This window comes from Oncorhynchus mykiss, chromosome 7 (genome assembly GCF_013265735.2).
Source record: "Oncorhynchus mykiss isolate Arlee chromosome 7, USDA_OmykA_1.1, whole genome shotgun sequence".
Lineage (NCBI taxonomy): Eukaryota > Metazoa > Chordata > Actinopteri > Salmoniformes > Salmonidae > Oncorhynchus > Oncorhynchus mykiss.
The window spans coordinates 88,878,543-88,898,136 of NC_048571.1; the positions used below are offsets into that span (position 1 = coordinate 88,878,543).

Genomic DNA, 19,594 nt, shown 5'->3' on the forward strand with positions numbered 1-19,594 from the left:
GATATATTGGGTTTATTTTGGCCCTTCGCTGTCGGCTTTGCCGACTAGTTCCTCTACATAGCCAGCCGCCACTCACCACCTGAGCCATGAGCACTGCACGATGCAGAGGAATGTCTTGCTGGGGAAATCAGCAGCTAGCTAGCTCATTCTCCAACAGAAAGGTATCGATGAATTGATAGTGACAAATCCAACTCCTGTTTAGTTGAGTTAATTCACTTTATAATAAGGCTTGTTTCAACGTGCTTCTATCTGATACCTTAGCACCATGTTTATCTAGCCAGCTAGCTAGCAATGTAGCTAAACATATGTCTATGTTACCTGTTAGAAAATATTACAATAACTAACCCGTTCTTCTGTGGTGTTATCTAGGTGTATTCGCTACTATGCTAGCTAGCTGGCTAGATAAACATGGTGCTAAGATATGATAGGAGCTAATAGCCAATGTAGCTAGCTAACGTTAGCTGGTTATCATTTTGACCATGCACCATTTTTCGGCAATGAGCCATCTGACTCGCAGTCCAATGTTAGCTATTTACTGGCGTGTTGATCTGACCATCTGCAATTGTATCCATAAATTGGCAGTTGATAGTCGTATTAGATGATTGTCGTAATCGGGAAAGAAGAAAGTGTTTTTTAAAAGGCCTAAATGAAGGTTGGGCAATATGTTTAGCTACCTAAGAGGGCCATCTTCCTGAATGTTTATGGACCAAGACAGCTGTAGATCAGCGTATGTGCATTCTCACTTCTCAAACTATTGGCAGATTTGAGTCATTCAGACACAACGGCGTTTTCATGTTTTTCCTCCTACGCTCGCTCTACTTGTTAGATATTATGCACATTTATGGCTTGGTAGCAAATGTCATCGCCATTGAGCTAGTAGCAGTAAACTGCAGCAAGTGATATGAGCAGAGGAGGGAGATGTGAAGGGGAGCGGAGTTATAGCCTTGCTCTATCCTATCGTAGCAGTAGGATCAAGGCACAACCCACCCATTGCTTGACAGATGTCTTAACTAACTGGGGCTCCCGAGTGGCGCAGTGGTCTAAGGCACAGCATTTCAGTGCAAGAGGCGTCACTACAGTCCCTGGTTCGAATACAGGCTGAATCACATCCGGTCGTGATTGGGAGTCCCATGGGGAGGCACACACATGGCCCAGCGTCGTCCGTATTTGGCCGGGTAGGCTGTCATTGTAAATAAGAATTTGTTCTTAACTGACTTGCCTAGTTAAATAAAGGTTAAAAATAAATAAATAAAATAAAAATTCATCAATAATGGTTTCACAACCAATTGTGCTATTTTGTGTTTATTCCGTGTTATTTTTCTAAACTTATTTTATACATAATGTTTCTGCCTCTGTCTCTTAAGACCGAAAATAGCTTCTGGATGTCAGGACAGAGATTTGTTCAGTTCTAAGGGAGTAAGAGTTTTTCTTTAACGAGTCGGACGCAAATGATTTACTCAAGTTACCTGACAAGGCCCAAATCCCCATAATTCGCGTGATGAGTAGACGCAGATACAGGGGATGCAGGTCCGGGTGCCTTGTGAAAATTCTTCAGCTAGTGGGTAACCCGCCTCTACCATCTGTCCTATAGGCCAACGTGCAATCACTGGAGAATAAACTGGATGAGCTCCGATCAAGACGATCCTACCAACTGGGCATCAATAACTGTAATATCTTATGTTTCACTGAGTCGTGGCTGAATGACAACATCATACAGCTGGCTCTGTGGTGGTCTGTATCTATTTGTCAATAACAGCTCATGCGCAAAATCAAATATTAGCGAAGTCTCTTGGTTTTGCTTGCTTGAGGTAGAGTTTTTCATGATAAGCTGTAGACCACACTATTAACCCAGAGAGTTGTAATCTATATTTTTCGTAGCTGTCTATTAATGACCACAAACCGATGCGGGCACTAAGACCACACTCAACAACCTGAAAAGGCCATAAGCAAACAAGAAAATGCTCATCCACCCTAGTGACCAGGGACTTTAATGCAGGGAAACATAAATCCGTTTGACCTCATTTCTACCAGCATGTTACATGTGCAACAAGAGGAGGAAAAAAAACTCTAGACCACCTTTACACACAGATGCATACAAAGCTCTCCCTCGCACTCCATTTGGCAAATCTGACAATAATTCTATCCTCCTGATTACTGCTTACAAGCAAAAACTGCCTGTGTGCGTGCTTAGATATCTCCTATACTCCCTGTTCACCCATGACTGCATGGCCAAGCACTACTCCAACAACAGTGGTAGGCTTGATCACTGACAACGATGAGACAGCCTATAGGGAGGAGATCAGAGACCTGGAAGTGTAGTTCCAAGACAAATATCTCCCTCAACGCGATCAAGACAAAGGAGATGATTGTGGACGACGTGAGGATAAGCACGTCCCCCATTCTCATCGACGGGGCTGTAGTGGAGCAGCTTGAGAGCTTCAAGTTCCTTGGTGTCCATATCACCAACAAACTATAATTGTCCAAACACACCAAGACAGTCGTGAAGAGGGTACAACAACACCTATTCCCCTTCAGGAGACTGAAAAGATTTGGCATGGGTCCTAAGATCCTCAAATGGTTCTACAGCTGCACCATCGAGAACATGGTCGCATCACCGCCTGGTATGGCAACTGCTCAGCCTCCAACTGCAAGGCACTACAGAGGCTAATGCGTACTTCCTGCCATCCAGGACCTCTATACCAGGCGGTGTCAGAGGCAGGCCCTAAAAATTGGCAATGATTCAGCCACTCTATAGTCTGTTCTCTCTGCTACCGCACAGCAAGCGGTACCGGAGCGCCATGTCTAGGTCCAAAAGGCTTCTGAACAGTTTCTACTCCCAATCCATAAGACTGCTGAACATCCACTCAAATAACTACCGAGACTATCTGCCTTTTTTTTACACTGCTGCTACCCCCTGTATATAGCCTCCACATTGACTCTGTACAGGTACCCCCTAAAAATACTAATTTCATAATCCTAAAAATACTAATTTCATAATCCTAATACATAATAATTTCGTAATCTGTGATCACAAATGTCATGACGTTACATTGAACCCATTTGCATTGAATAGATGTTTTATATTTTGAAACTAACAGCAGTGCTGTTTCAATGCCGCTACGTAAATGTTGTTGATCAGTAGGTTATTGTCGGTCCCAAATCGGCCTGATGGCTGTGTTGTAAATTCTGTTATGAATGTATTGTAATGTTTTAAAATTGTATAATTGCTTTAATTTTGCTGGACCCCTTGGCAGGAACTAATGGGGATCCATAATAAACCCCAGGAAGAGTAGCTGCTGCCTTGGCAGGAACTAATGGGGATCCATAATAAACCCCAGGAAGAGTAGCTGCTGCCTTGGCAGGAACTAATGGGGATCCATAATAAACCCCAGGAAGAGTAGCTGCTGCCTTGGCAGAAACTAATGGGGATCCATAATAAACCCCAGGAAGAGTAGCTGCTGTCTTGGCAGGAACTAATGGGGATCCATAATAAACCCCAGGAAGAGTAGCTGCTGCCTTGGCAGGAACTAATGGGGATCCATAATAAACCCCAGGAAGAGTAGCTGCTGCCTTGGCAGGAACTAATGGGGATCCATAATAAACCCCAGGAAGAGTAGCTGCTGCCTTGGCAGAAACTAATGGGGATCCATAATAAACCCCAGGAAGAGTAGCTGCTGCCTTGGCAGGAACTAATGGGGATCCATAATAAACCCCAGGAAGAGTAGCTGCTGCCTTGGCAGGAACTAATGGGGATCCATAATAAACCCCAGGAAGAGTAGCTGCTGCCTTGGCAGGAACTAATGGGGATCCATAATAAACCCCAGGAAGAGTAGTTGCTGCCTTGGCAGGAACTAATGGGGATCCATAATAAACCCCAGGAAGAGTAGTTGCTGCTTGGCAGGAACTAATGGGGATCCATAATAAACCCCAGGAAGAGTAGCTGCTGTCTTGACAGGAACTAATGGGGATCCATAATAAACCCCAGGAAGAGTAGCTGCTGCCTTGGCAGGAACTAATGGGGATCCATAATAAACCCCAGGAAGACTAGTTGCTGCTTGGCAGGAACTAATGGGGATCCATAATAAACCACAGGAAGAGTAGCTGCTGCCTTGGCAGGAACTAATGGGGATCCATAATAAACCCCAGGAAGAGTAGCTGCTGCCTTGGCAAGAACTAATGGGGATCCATAATAAACCCCAGGAAGAGTAGCTGCTGCCTTCGCAGGAACTAATAGGGATCCATAATAAACCCCAGGAAGAGTAGCTGCTGCCTTGACAGGAATTAATGGGGATCCATAATAAACCCCAGGAAGAGTAGCTGCTGCCTTGGCAAGAACTAATGGGGATCCATAATAAACCCCAGGAAGAGTAGCTGCTGCCTTCGCAGGAACTAATAGGGATCCATAATAAACCCCAGGAAGAGTAGCTGCTGCCTTGACAGGAATTAATGGGGATCCATAATAAACCCCAGGAAGAGTAGCTGCTGCCTTGGTAGGAACTAATAGGGATCCATAATAAACCCCAGGAAGAGTAGTAATCACCTGACCGGAACCCAATTGAGATGGTTTGGGATGAGTTGGACCGCAGAGGGAAGGAAAAGCAGCCAACAAGTGTTCAGCACATGTGGGAACTCCTTCAAGACGGTTGGAAAAGCATTCCAGGTGAAGCTGGTTGAGAGAATGCCAAGAGTCTGCAAAGCTGTCATCAAGGCAAAGGGTGGCTACTTTGAAAATATATTTTGATTTGTTTAATATATTTTTGGTTACTCCATGATTCCATAGTTTTGATGTCTTCACTATTATTCTACAATGTAGAAAATGGTAAATACTAAGAAAAACCCTTAAATGAGCAGGTGTGTCCAAACCTTTAATCATCAGAGGTGGAGGTTCAGGTTAGGTTGCACATTTTGGGGAATATTCAGAGGTGGAAACGTTCAATGGGAATTAATGGGAATATATGGGAATTAACAGGAATATAGTAGAATTAACGGGAATATAGTAGAATTAACGGGAATATAATATAGTAGAATTCACGGGAATATAGTAGAATTAACGGGAATATAGTAGAATTAACAGGAATATAGTAGAATTAACGGGAATATAGTAGAATTAACGGGAATATAGTAGAATTAACAGGAAATAATATTAATCCATTTAAATGTAGATGTTTTTTGTATTGGATATATGGAGACGGAAACATAAACCTTAAGTAAGTAGACATAATTGCAAATGATTAAATTCTTCCAATAGAAATAATAATAAAAACATTTAGTTAGGAATTGAACTTTAATTAAATGAGTTGACTCATTTAAAAAAAATCATGGGATGATTTCACTGAACAACAAAAGAAAGGATCCCCAATGATCCATCGCATCTCCCAAAAATGTTTTCAACATACATCTGTAAAATGATAGTCTAGAAACTAAAGCTTTGGTTGTCTTCCTCTCAGGCTTCCATGTCTTCTCCCTGGACCTGCTCAATGTCCACCTCTTGAACATCAGACTCTGAGGCTTCCATGTCTTCTCCCTGGACCTCCTCAATGTCCACCTCTTGAATATCAGACTCTGAGGCCTCATCTTCATTGTCACTTTCCAACCTTGTTGAGGATGGCTCGTTGTCAGGCTCAATAAGCCTCAAATTTGCCCGGATGGCCAATTTTTCAAGTGAATTAACACTCAGTTAGCAGGCTCAAGCAAGCTAAAACCCACATGGTAGCAAAAACTAACTAGCAGGAATTGTTAACAAGTTAGAAATGATTTAAACACACTTTGCTGTAGGCTTAGGCTACTATTTACTAGTTAACAAAAAATCATGTATGTCATATAAAATATATTGACCCCACCCAGTATTGTAATCAAAACTCACCAGAAAGCATGTAGCCCTTGGCTCAGACGGTGTAGTAGTGTGGGCTCATTAGCATCTCATTAGTGTGCCAGATCTTGATAATCAGCTGTACATGTGATGGAAGAATGCACTGTGCATGTGATGGAAGAATGCACTGTGCATGTGATGGAAGAATGCACTGTGCATGCAGAGGGTTACAATTCCATTGAATTGAGGATAGTTTAACCAAAATATGCCACAAGACCTAGAATTGCCTTATGTGTATCCCACAAAAAAAGGTTCACTGTTATAAGCTAACTTTAAAAAAAAATAATTCAAGCAAAATTCCCAGACTTCCCATGGGAAAGTTTCAGGAAAAATTCAGGAAATTTACCGGAACGTTTCCGACCCTTTGCAACTCTCGGAACCAGAAGAATAATCATCAGGATGTCATGATCCATTTCTTCCATCGGAGTCATTTGCATTCAGATCTTGTAGCAACGCTAACGCAGCATGTGCATCCATTGGTCTTGATCTTCTTGCCATTTATACATGAAGCAGGCTCCCTTGGTGTACTCCCAGTCGGCCAGAGTAGACTGATTTTTAAACTGGATCTGGTGGACTGATACACACCATCGAGATTACAATGAATCAATACAATAGAATGACCCTGTTCTTCATTCACAATTGGTGATTACATCATTATGCATCGTTCACTTCCTCTCATCAACCTACCCATTCTCTTCTTCTATGTATCATTCACTTCCTCTAACTCATCAACTCACCCGTTCTCTTCTTTTCTCCCCAGCATACTTTTCATCTGTTGTGTGAAATTATTTTCGGTTTAGTTTCAGTTTCGAGGCAAACATTGGGGACATTATCAACCCTACAAATGTCCAAGTCAATACGGTTCCATTACAATATCCTGTCAGACTTCCAACTGCCATGTCAGCATCATTATTTTACATACTACATTACTCAGTCAAGTCAAAACTGTTACAATACATTATCCTAATCCATTATCATACTCTTATCCTCTTGTTCCTGTAGTCATGTAAGTGACCATAAAGGAGGATGGGACAGACCATCGGAGAGCACAGCAGAGGGGGAACTGGGAGGATGGGACAAACCATCAGAGAGCACAGCAGAGGGGGAGCTGGGAGACCAAACCAAGGTATGGTTCAGCACAGAGTGTGAAATCTTACATCATAACATGATGTTTACAATGAACAACGTTAGTTCTATATATAGTGGAATGCCTGGAGATCCCATGTACAGCTGTTTACAATGCCTCCAGAAAGTATTCAGACCCCTTCACTTTTTCCACATTTTATTATCTGGTCTGATGAACTCAATATTGAACTTTGGTCTGAATGCCAAGCGTCACGTCTAGAGGAAACCAGACCACTCATCACCTGGCCAATACCATCCCTAAGGTGAAGCATGGTGGTGGCAGCATCATGCTGTGGGGGTGTTTTTCAGCAGCAGGGACTGGGAGACTAGTCAGAATCGAGGGAAACATGAACGTCGCAAAGTACAGAGAGATCCTTGATGAAAACCTGCTCCAGAGAGCTCAGGACCTCAGACTGGGGTGAAGGTTCATCTTTCAACAGGACAACAATCCTAAGCACACTTCCAAGACAACGCAGAAGTGGCTTTGGGAGAAGTCTCCGAATGTCGTTGAGTGGCCCAGCCAGAGCCCGGACTTGAACCCGATCAAACATCTCTGTAGAGACCTGAAAATAGCTGTGCAGCAACACTCTCCATCCAAATCAAATGTATTTATATAGCCCTTCTTACATCAGTTGATATATCAAAGTGCTGTACAGAAACCCAGCCTAAAACCCCAAACAGCAAACAATGCAGGTGTAGAAGCACAGTGGCTAGGAAAAACTCCCTAGGAAGGACAAAACCTAGGAAGAAAACTAGAGAGGAACCAGGCTATGAGGGGTGGCCAGTCCTCTTCTGGCTGTGCCGGGTGGAGATTTATAACAGAACATGGCCAAGATGTTCAAATGTTCATAAATGACCAACAGGGTCAAATAATAGTAATCACAGTGAACATGTCAGGGTTCCATAGCCGCAGACAGAACAGGTGAAACTGGAGCAGCAGCACGGCCAGGTGGACTGGGGACAACAAGGAGTCCTCATGCCAGATGGTCCTAGGGCTCAGGTCCTCCGAGAGAGAGAAAGAAAGAGAATTAGAGAGAGCATACTTAAATTCACACAGGACACTGGATAAGACAGGAGAAATACTCCAGATATAACAAACTGACCCTAGCCCCCCGACACATAAACTACTGCAGCATAAATACTGGAGGCTGAGACAGGAGGGGTCAGGAGTGCACTGTGGCCCCATCCGATGATACCCCTGGACAGGACCAAACAGGCAGGATATAACCCCACCCACTTTGCCAAAGCACAGCACCCACACCACGAGAGGGATATCTTCAACCACCAACTTACCATCCTGAGACAAGGCCGAGTATCCCCGCCAAGGGGGGGTGCCAACCCAGACAGGAAGAGCCCTAGTAAGCCAGTGACTCAGCCCCTGTAATAGGGTTAGAGGCAGAGAATCCCAGTGGAAAGAGGGGAACCGGCCAGGCAGAGACAGCAAGGGCGGTTCGTTGCTCCAGAGCCTTTCCGTTCACCTTCACACTCCTGGGCCAGACTACACTCATTCATATGACCCACTGAAGAGATGAGTCTTCAGTAAAGACTTGAAGGTTGAGACCGAGTTTGCGTCTCTTACATGGGTAGGCTGACCATTCCATAAAAATGGAGCTCTATAGGAGAAAGCCCTGCCTCCAGTTGTTTGCTTAGAAATTCTAGGGACAATTAGGGGGCCTGCGTCTTGTGACTTACCAAGGTACATCTACCACATCCTTACCGATGTACCCCTACACCTACCACATCCTTACCGAGGTACACCTACCACATCCGTACAACCTGACAGCTTGAGGATCTGCATAGAAGAATGGTAGAAACTACCCAACTACAAGTGTGCCAAGCTTATAGCGTCATATCCAAGAAGACTCGAGGCTGTAATCGTTGCTAAAGTGCTTCAACAAAGTGCTGAGTAAAGGGTCTGAATACTTAAATGTGATATTTCAGTTGGGTTTTTTTTTGCAAAAAAAAGGAAAACCTTTTTTGCTTTGTCATTATGGGGTATTGTGTGTAGATTGAGGTAATTATTTTTTAAAAGCATTTTAGAATAAATAAGATAACAACATGTGGAAAAAGCGAAGGTGTCGGGATACTTCCCGAATGCTCTGCACTGCATATATGGTAGAGACAGGATTTGGACTGTTGCTGTTTCTGAATAAACCTATTTTCATAAATATTGAATGAAATAATGTTTTTATGGCTGAACACCCTATTATTTGTGTCTGAACATAATGCCACTGACGTATTGTGGGGTATTGTGGGTAGGCCAGTGATACAAACTCCCAATTTAATACATTTCAAATTCCAAGCTGGAACACAACAAAATATGAATATTCAGTTAATTGTCTGTTTGGTTCCGTCACCCTGAAGGTTCTGAGATGTGATGATTAGCAGGCAGCCAACTGTAGAAAACCATTTCAAGTCGGTGAAACGGCGTTATCTGAACTTTGCCAATGAGAACCCTGACAGCCCTCTTCTCCCCTCTCAGGCTAACCCAACGGTGACCTCTCCTGTGGCTCAGGGGTTAGAGGTCATCGGTCATCTGAATGCCCAGATCCCGTCTTTGCTGTCAATGCCGACCAGGAACCACATGGACATCACTACCCCTCCACTCCCCATGGTGGCTCCAGAGGTCCTCAGAGTGGCCCAACACAGACACAAGAAGGGCCTGATGTACCCCTACATCTACCACATCCTTACCAAGGTACCCCTACACCTACCACATCCTTACTGAGGTACCCCTACATCTACCACATCCTTACTGAGGTACCCCTACATCTACCACATCCTTACTGAGGTACCCCTACACCTACCACATCCTTACTGAGGTACCCCTACATCTACCACATCCTTACTAAGGTACCCCTACATCTACCACATCCTTACCAAGGTACCCCTACACCTACCACATCCTTACTGAGGTACCCCTACACCTACCACATCCTTACTGAGGTACCCCTACATCTACCACATCCTTACCAAGGTACCCCTACATCTACCACATCCTTACTAAGGTACCCCTACACACCACACGTACCACAATCCTTACCAAGGTACAGCTATATCTACCACATCCTTACCAAGGTACCCCTACACCTACCACATCCTTACTGAGGTACCCCTACATCTACCACATCCTTACTAAGGTACCCCTACATCTACCACATCCTTACCGAGGTACCCCTACATCTACCACATCCTTACCGAGGTACACCTACCACATCCTTACCGAGGTACACCTACCACATCCTTACCGAGGTACACCTACGACATCCTTACATCAACTACAACCTATACTACCGTTCAAAAGTTTGGGTCACTTAGAAATATATAATTTTGTCCATTTAAAATATCATCACATTGATCAGAAATACAGTGTAGACATTGTTCATGTTGTAAATTACTATTGTAGCTGGAAACAGCTGATTTTAATGGAATATCTACATAGACGTACAGAGGCCCATTATCAGCAACCATCACTCCTGTGTTCCAATGGTACGTTGTGTTAGCTAATCCAAGTTTATAATTTTAAAAGGTTAATTGATCATTAGAAAACCCTTTTGCAATTATGTTAGCACAGCTGACAACTGTTGTTGTCATTAAAAAAGCAATAAAACTGGCCTTCTTTAGCCTAGCTGAGTTTTACATCCAAGATGGCGTAGCAGTAGGACGTGTTGTCGTGTCCCTTGTATATATCGTTTGTTTTCGTTTCGTTTTCGTTTTTTTTCTTCACATATCTTTAAAACTTTTTGCTGAACCTCAACTTCTTCTAAATACTCTCCTGCAACCCGCCTCACCCAACGTAGCTTTTTTTCCTAAAGTATTTATATTTACTTCGGATCTGGAACCCCTCAACTGAAGCTAGCCAACTAGCCAACTAACTACCAGCTTCAGCAAAACATTGCTAGCGGTCTTCAGCTAACCGGTCAGCTAACCGGTCATCAGCTAACCTTTAGCTCGGAAAGCTCTCGCCAGTTCGAACAACGCGACTCTAACCAGAGCATAACGGACCTATCTATTATTTTATTTTTATTTTTCACCCCCGGATTCCCATCGCAAACGGAACATTTTGAGCTCCTGGGCTACAATATCCAGACCCACGACCGGTCCATTGATGTCACCGCATGAAGAGGAATAAACAGACTCCCCCCATCGCGACGTCCCCAAAGGCTAACTCTCTAGCCCTTGCTATCTCCTTGCTTGCAAATTCGGCCTGCTAACTGCTAGCTTGTTTAGCCCGGTCCGCTAACTGCTACCGTGTTTAGCACCGTCTACTAACTGTTAGCTTGTTAGCACAGGCCTGCTAACCATCTGAATCGCCGCGTCCCAAACACTCACTGAACCCATATTTACTTTCTATCCCTTTTCGATTTTTAATTTGTTTATACCTTCCGGTAACCTGCCTCACCCAATGTGATACGGAACCGCTATTATCTTTACATTTTTAGAACACACTCAAGAACCTTCAGAAGCTAACCAGCTAACTGGCTACAAGCTATTTAGTCATTGTTAGTTTTCTAACCTGGATAACACTCGCCAGTCCAGCTTCCCTGCCCCATCCACCGCTGCCCCTTGGACACTGATCACTTGGCTACATAGCTGATGCAGGCTGGACTGTCCATTAATTCACGGTAATCCATTCTGCTTGTTTATGTTTTATCTGTCGGCCCCAGCCGCACTTAGGCTCTGTGTGTAGTTAATCCGACCCTCTCTGCCTAATCAATCGCCATTCTACCTGCTGTTGTTGTGCTAGCTGATTAGCTGTTGTTGTCTCACCTACTGTTTTAGCTAGCTCTCCCAATTCAACACCTGTGATTACTGTATGCCTTGCTGTATGTCTCTCTCAAATGTCAATATGCCTTGTATACTGTTGTGCAGGTTAGTTATCATTGTTTTAGTTTACAATGGAGCCCCTAGTTCCACTCTTTATACCCCTGATACCTCCTTTGTCCCACCCCCCACACATGCGGTGACCTCACCCATTACAACCAGCATGTCCAGAGATACAACCTCTCTCATCATCACCCAGTGCCTGGGCTTACCTCCGCTGTACCCGCACCCCACCATACCCCTGTTTGCGCATTATGCCCTGAATATATTCTACCATGCCCAGAAACCTGCTCCTCTTATTCTCTGTCCCCAACGCCCTAGGCGACCAGTTTTGATAGCCTTCAGCCGCACCCTCATACTACTCCTTCTCTGTTCCGCGGGTGATGTGGAGGTAAACCCAGGCCCTGCATGTCCCCAGGCACCCTCATTTGTTGACTTCTGTGATCGAAAAAGCCTTGGTTTCATGCATGTCAACATCAGAAGCCTCCTCCCTAAGTGTGTCTTACTCACTGCTCTAGCACACTCTGCTAACCCTGATGTCCTTGCCGTGTCTGAATCCTGGCTCAGGAAGGCCACCAAAAATTCTGAGATTTCCATACCCAACTATAACATCTTCCGTCAAGATAGAACTGCCAAAGGGGGAGGAGTTGCAGTCTACTGCAGAGATAGCCTGCAAAGTAATGTCATACTCTCCAGGTCCATACCCAAACAGTTCGAACTACTAATTTTGAAAATTACTCTCTCCAGAAATAAGTCTCTCACTGTTGCCGCCTGCTACCGACCCCCCTCAGCTCCCAGCTGTGCCCTGGACACCATTTGTGAATTGATCGCCCCCCATCTAGCTTCAGAGTTTGTTCTGTTAGGTGACCTAAACTGGGATATGCTTAACACCCCGGCAGTCCTACAATCTAAGCTAGATGCCCTCAATCTCACTCAAATCATCAAGGAACCCACCAGGTACAACCCTAACTCTGTAAACAAGGGCACCCTCATTGACGTCATCCTGACCAACTGGCCCTCCAAATACACCTCCGCTGTCTACAACCAGGATCTCAGCGATCACTGCCTCATTGCCTGTATCCGCTACGGAGCCGCAGTCAAACGACCACCCCTCATCACTGTCAAACGCTCCCTAAAACACTTCTGCGAGCAGGCCTTTCTAATCGACCTGGCCCGGGTATCCTGGAAGGACATTGACCTCATCCCGTCAGTTGAGGATGCCTGGTCTTTCTTTAAAAGTAACTTCCTCACCATTTTAGATAAGCATGCTCCGTTCAAAAAATGCAGAACTAAGAACAGATATAGCCCCTGGTTCACTCCAGACCTGACTGCCCTCGACCAGCACAAAAACATCCTGTGGCGGACTGCGCTAACATCGAATAGTCCCCGCGATATGCAACTGTTCAGGGAAGTCAGGAACCAATACACACAGTCAGTCAGGAAAGCTAAAGCCAACTTCTTCAGGCAGAAGTTTGCATCCTGTAGCTCCAACTCCAAAAAGTTCTGGGACACTGTGAAGTCCATGGAGAACAAGAGCACTTCCTCCCAGCTGCCCACTGCACTGAGACTAGGTAACATGGTCACCACCGATAAATCCATGATTATCGAAAACTTCAACAAGCATTTCTCAACGGCTGGCCATGCCTTCCGCCTGGCTACTCCAACCTCGGACAACAGCCCCCCCCCCCCCCCCGCAGCTACTCGCCCAAGCCTCTCCAGGTTCTCCTTTACCCAAATCCAGATAGCAGATGTCCTGAAAGAGCTGCAAAACCTGGACCCGTACAAATCAGCTGGGCTGGACAATCTGGACCCTCTATTCCTGAAACTATCCGCCGCCATTGTCGCAACCCCTATTACCAGCCTGTTCAACCTCTCTTTCATATCGTCTGAGATCCCCAAGGATTGGAAAGCTGCCGCAGTCATCCCCCTCTTCAAAGGGGGCGACACCCTGGACCCAAACTGTTACAGACCTATATCCATCCTGCCCTGCCTATCTAAGGTCTTCGAAAGCCAAGTCAACAAACAGGTCACTGACCATCTTGAATCCCACCGTACCTTCTCCGCTGTGCAATCTGGTTTCCGAGCCGGTCACGGGGGTACCTCAGCCACGCTCAAGGTACTAAACGATATCATAACCGCCATCGATAAAAGACAGTACTGTGCAGCCGTCTTCATAGACCTTGCCAAGGCTTTCGACTCTGTCAATCACCGTATTCTTATCGGCAGACTCAGTAGCCTCGGTTTTTCGGATGACTGCCTTGCCTGGTTCACCAATTACTTTGCAGACAGAGTTCAGTGTGTCAAATCGGAGGGCATGCTGTCCGGTCCTCTGGCAGTCTCTATGGGGGTGCCACAGGGTTCAATTCTCGGGCAGACTCTTTTCTCTGTATATATCAATGATGTTTCTCATGCTGCGGGCGATTCCCTGATCCACCTCTACGCAGACGACACCATTCTATATACTTCCGGCCCGTCCTTGGACACTGTGCTATCTAACCTCCAAACGAGCTTCAATGCCATACAGCACTCCTTCCGTGGCCTCCAACTGCTCTTAAACGCTAGTAAAACCAAATGCATGCTTTTCAACCGTTCGCTGCCTGCACCCGCACGCCTGACCAGCATCACCACCCTGGATGGTTCCGACCTTGAATATGTGGACATCTATAAGTACCTAGGTGTCTGGCTAGACTCTAAACTCTCCTTCCAGACCCATATCAAACATCTCCAATCGAAAATCAAATCAAGAGTCGGCTTTCTATTCCGCAACAAAGCCTCCTTCACTCACGCCGCCAAACTTACCCTAGTAAAACTGACTATCCTACCGATCCTCGACTTCGGCGACGTCATCTACAAAATTGCTTCCAACACTCTACTCAGCAAACTGGATGCAGTTTATCACAGTGCCATCCGTTTTGTCACTAAAGCACCTTATACCACCCACCACTGCGACTTGTATGCTCTAGTCGGCTGGCCCTCGCTACATATTCGTCGCCAGACCCACTGGCTCCAGGTCATCTACAAGTCCATGCTAGGTAAAGCTCCGCCTTATCTCAGTTCACTGGTTACGATGGCAACACCCATCCGTAGCACGCGCTCCAGCAGGTGTATCTCACTGATCATCCCTAAAGCCAACACCTCATTTGGCCGCCTTTCGTTCCAGTTCTCTGCTGCCTGTGACTGGAACGAATTGCAAAAATCGCTGAAGTTGGAGACTTTTATCTCCCTCACCAACTTCAAACATCTGCTATCTGAGCAGCTAACCGATCGCTGCAGCTGTACATAGTCTATTGGTAAATAGCCCACCCATTTTCACCTACCTCATCCCCATACTGTTTTTATTTATTTATTTTTATTTTTCTGCTCTTTTGCACACCAATATCTCTACCTGTACATAACCATCTGATCATTTATCACTCCAGTGTTAATCTGCATAATTGTAATTATTTGCCTACCTTCTCATGCCTTTTGCACACAATGTATATATAGACTCCCCTTTTTTCTACTGTGTTATTGACTTGTTAATTGTTTACTCCATGTGTAACTCTGTGTTGTCTGTTCACACTGCTATGCCTTATCTTGGCCAGGTCGCAGTTGCAAATGAGAACTTGTTCTCAACTAGCCTACCTGGTTAAATAAAGGTGAAATAAAAAATAAAAATAAAAAAAAAATCTGGAGCATCAGCATTTGTGGGTTCGATTACAGGCTCAAAATGGCCAGAAACAAAGACCTTTCTTCTGAAACCTATATCTACCTAAGGTACCCCTAGAATATGTCTCATGGTCTGACAAACACCGCTGTAGCTCTGCCACCTTGCCCCGCAGATGCGGAAGGGCGGATGTCGTGGATTGAGAGACAGCCCATGCAAAATATTTATTATGCTTAATTTGAATAATGCGGGACATCGACTCTAGTTTTTTTTTTTTTTAAGAGTGTGTGTTGTGTTTTCAGGGAGAGATAAAGCTGTCCGTCACCATAGAGGATGAGGCCAACCAGGAGCTCCCGTCAGCAGTGCAGCTGTTCAGACCCATCCGACAGCATGTTTACGGGGTTCTCTTCAGCCTGGCTGAAGCCAAGAAGAAGGCTGAGAGACTAGCCATGAGGCGCAACCGTCTGCCTGAATGTAAGACACTGCTAACTAGCTATACTCTACAACTCGTTTAAGAAACTACTACCTTCCTATACTACTAATGTAGAAACTACTACCTTCCTAAATTACTAATGTAAGAAACTACTACCTACCTACCTACCTATAATAATAATGTAGAAACTACAACCTACCTACATTACTAATGTAAGAAACTACTACCTACCTATACTAATAATGTAGAAACTACTACCAACCTATACTAATAATGTAGAAACTACTACCTACCTATACTAATAATGTAGAAACTACTACCAACCTATACTAATAATGTAGAAACTACTACCAACCTATACTAATAATGTAGAAACTACTACCAACCTATACTAATAATGTAGAAACTACTACCAACCTATACTAATAATGTAGAAACTACTACCAACCTATACTAATAATGTAGAAACTACTACCAACCTATACTAATAATGTAGAAACTACTACCTACCTATACTAATAATGTAGAAACTACTACCAACCTATACTAATAATGTAGAAACTACTACCTACCTATACTAATAATGTAGAAACTACTACCTACCTATACTAATAATGTAGAAACTACTACCTACCTATACTAATAATGTAGAAACTACTATCTACCTACAGTTGAAGTTGGAAGTTTACATACACTTAGGTTGGAGTCATTAAAACTTGTTTTTCAACCACTCCACAAATTTCTTGTTAACAAACTATAGTTTTGGCAAGTCGGTTAGGACATCTACTTTGTTCATGACACAAGTCATTTTCTCAACAATTGTTTACAGACAGATTATTTCACTTATAATTCACTATATCACAATTCCAGTGGGTCAGAAGTTTACATACACTAATTTAACTGTGCCTTTAAACAGTGTTGTAACTTTAATGTGTTACAGAGTTAATGTTTAAGTTTATTCTTTGAGCTGTATCTAAAGATATTTCTTTAGATTTATTTGCATATGTAATTGTATTGGGTTGTGTTGAATTACGCTTTTTGACTGCAAGTCCCAGAATGCCTTGCGAGAGGAATGAGTGATAACGCGCCAATTATGTGCAGGTGCGAGTGATTGTGGCTGACTTTCCAACAGCATCTTACCTGCATTGCTCTGTACCAAAACAATTGTTGTTAAATGTAACGTAAACAAGTATTCTTACTAAAATAAGCTTTCGTATCAAACCCGACGTCCCGAGTCATTACTAAGAAGTTAGTTAATCTAAAATTTGGTGCCGAAACCCGGGATATGAGCTGCGACGAAGAAGTGGCTGAAATGGCTGAGGAGGAACGTCGGCATGAAGCAGAAAGAATGAGACGAAAGCGGGGTATCATTCGAGGCGCAACAACGCGGATTTTGAATCAGATTGACGTGGAAATATCCCAGTCAAATCCGGATACCGATCACTTGAGTACATTGTTGGAATTGCTATCCGCTAAGGAGGACAGTTTGTTTGAGCTCGATCGTGAAATTGAACAGTTAACGCCATTGGACGGATTGGAGGCAGAGATTGCATGCACGGAGGATTACAAAGAACGCATTATCATGCTGAAGAGCCGTGCACAAAGAGTGATAACGAAGAAACAGGACGTCAATCCACTACCAGCCCGGGTGAGTGACGCTAACTCAAACATATCACAGAGACAATCAGTAAGGCTACCGAAGTTGATTATTGAGAAATTCTATGGAGATGTCAGTATGTGGCAGGAGTTTTGGAGCCAATATGAGACTGCTATTCACAACAATGATTCACTGTGTAAAAAAGAGAAGTTTACCTATCTGAAAACATATCTCACTGGACCAGCTGCAAAGGCAGTAGCAGGACTGATGTGAACAGACCGTAACTATGATGATGCAATCGCTCTACTCAAGAGCAGATTTGGAAGGAAAGATCTTGTGATTAGTGCTCATATGTCAAAGCTGCTGAATCTCACACCTGTGAAGAAATCCTCTGATCTAAATGCATTGAGGCAGCTATATGATGAATGTGAAATTCAGATTAGGAGCCTGGAATCACTGGGTGTAGTGTCAGAATCCTATGGAAGCCTACTATTCCCAATCTTACTGCAGATGATTCCAGAGGACATAGCTCTTGACTATAGTCGTCAGAGGGGAGTAGATGATGAATGGAAAGTGTCTGAGATTATCAGTTTCCTACAGAAAGAGGTTCAGAGCAGGGAGAGAGCGCTACAAATGACAAGATCATACAACCAAATCTGCTCTTGAAAAGAGTGTTCAGAGTCACCGCCTGGATAAAGAGATTCATAGCCAATGCTCGTACAACCATAAAGATGCAAGGTGAACTGACTGCTGACGAACTGTTCGATGCAGAAAAGTACTGGATTAAGGTAACACAACAACAGAGTTTCGGACAGGAGATCAAACTACTGAAGGCAGGAAAAAGCCTAAACAATGACTGTAAAATCAGAGAACTGAAACCTTTCCTGGACGAACACGAACTGCTCAGTGTAGGAGGAAGACTGCAACAGTCCAACTTCACATTCAGAGAGCAGCACCCATGGGTTCTGCCCAATAAGTCCAGATACTCAGAAATGCTGATACAGTACCAACATGAGAAGGTGATGCATTCTGGAGCAAGTGACACTCAGCACCCAACGTTAAACAAGTGGGAAATGACACGCAGATGGAAGTACAGGCAGAGACTTGTGACCAGTTTCTGGAACAGTTGGCGAAGAGACTACTTGCTGGATCTAAAGTCAGCACACCGCTGTGACACACCACAGCCCACCCCACTGAAAGCGGGTGACGTTGTACTCATTGGAGAAGATAACCTACCCAGACAAACCTGGAAACTAGGAAAGATTGAGGAACTGTTTCCAGGCCGAGATGGCTTAGTTAGATCATGTTCAGTTCGTACTGCTTCAGGGACTTTGTTGAGGAGACCTATTCAGTTGATATACTGCCTAGAGATCTAGATGAACACAATTGTAACGTAAACAAGTATTCTTACTAAAATAAGCTTTCGTCTCATTCTTTCTGCTTCATGCCGACGTTCCTCCTCAGCCATTTCAGCCACTTCTTCGTCGCAGCTCATATCCCGGGTTTCGGCACCAAATTTTAGATTAACTAACTTCTTAGTAATGACTCGGGACGTCGGGTTTGATACGAAAGCTTATTTTAGTAAGAATACTTGTTTACGTTACATTTAACAACAATTGTTTTGGTACAGAGCAATGCAGGTAAGATGCTGCCGAAGTTGATTATTGAGAAATTCTATGGAGATGTCAGTATGTGGCAGGAGTTTTGGAGCCAATATGAGACTGCTATTCACAACAATGATTCACTGTGTAAAAAAGAGAAGTTTACCTATCTGAAAACATATCTCACTGGACCAGCTGCAAAGGCAGTAGCAGGACTGATGTTAACAGACCGTAACTATGATGATGCAATCGTTCTACTCAAGAGCAGATTTGGAAGGAAAGATCTTGTGATTAGTGCTCATATGTCAAAGCTGCTGAATCTCACACCTGTGAAGAAATCCTCTGATCTAAATGCATTGAGGTAGCTATATGATGAATGTGAAATTCAGATTAGGAGCCTGGAATCACTGGGTGTAGTGTCAGAAGCCTACTATTCCCAATCTTACTGCAGATGATTCCAGAGGACATAGCTCTTGACTATAGTCGTCAGAGGGGAGTA

General features: G+C 44.0%; 1 protein-coding gene across 4 annotated transcripts in view; it reads left to right on the forward strand.

Annotated features, from left to right (window-relative positions):
• Positions 1-19,594, forward strand: part of LOC110510506 (constitutive coactivator of PPAR-gamma-like protein 1 homolog) — a 121,850-nt gene that overhangs the window by 25,447 nt on the left and 76,809 nt on the right. For all 4 annotated transcript variants that reach the window (XR_005052692.1, XM_036984351.1, XM_036984350.1 and 1 more), the window contains exons 8-10: positions 6,872-6,995; positions 9,477-9,692; positions 15,767-15,938. Coding sequence is in view for 3 of the 4 variants with exons in the window: in XM_036984351.1 (XP_036840246.1) it covers positions 6,872-6,995; positions 9,477-9,692; positions 15,767-15,938 (512 nt within the window). In the remaining variant the exon portion in view is untranslated. The remainder of the gene's footprint in view (positions 1-6,871; positions 6,996-9,476; positions 9,693-15,766; positions 15,939-19,594) is intronic.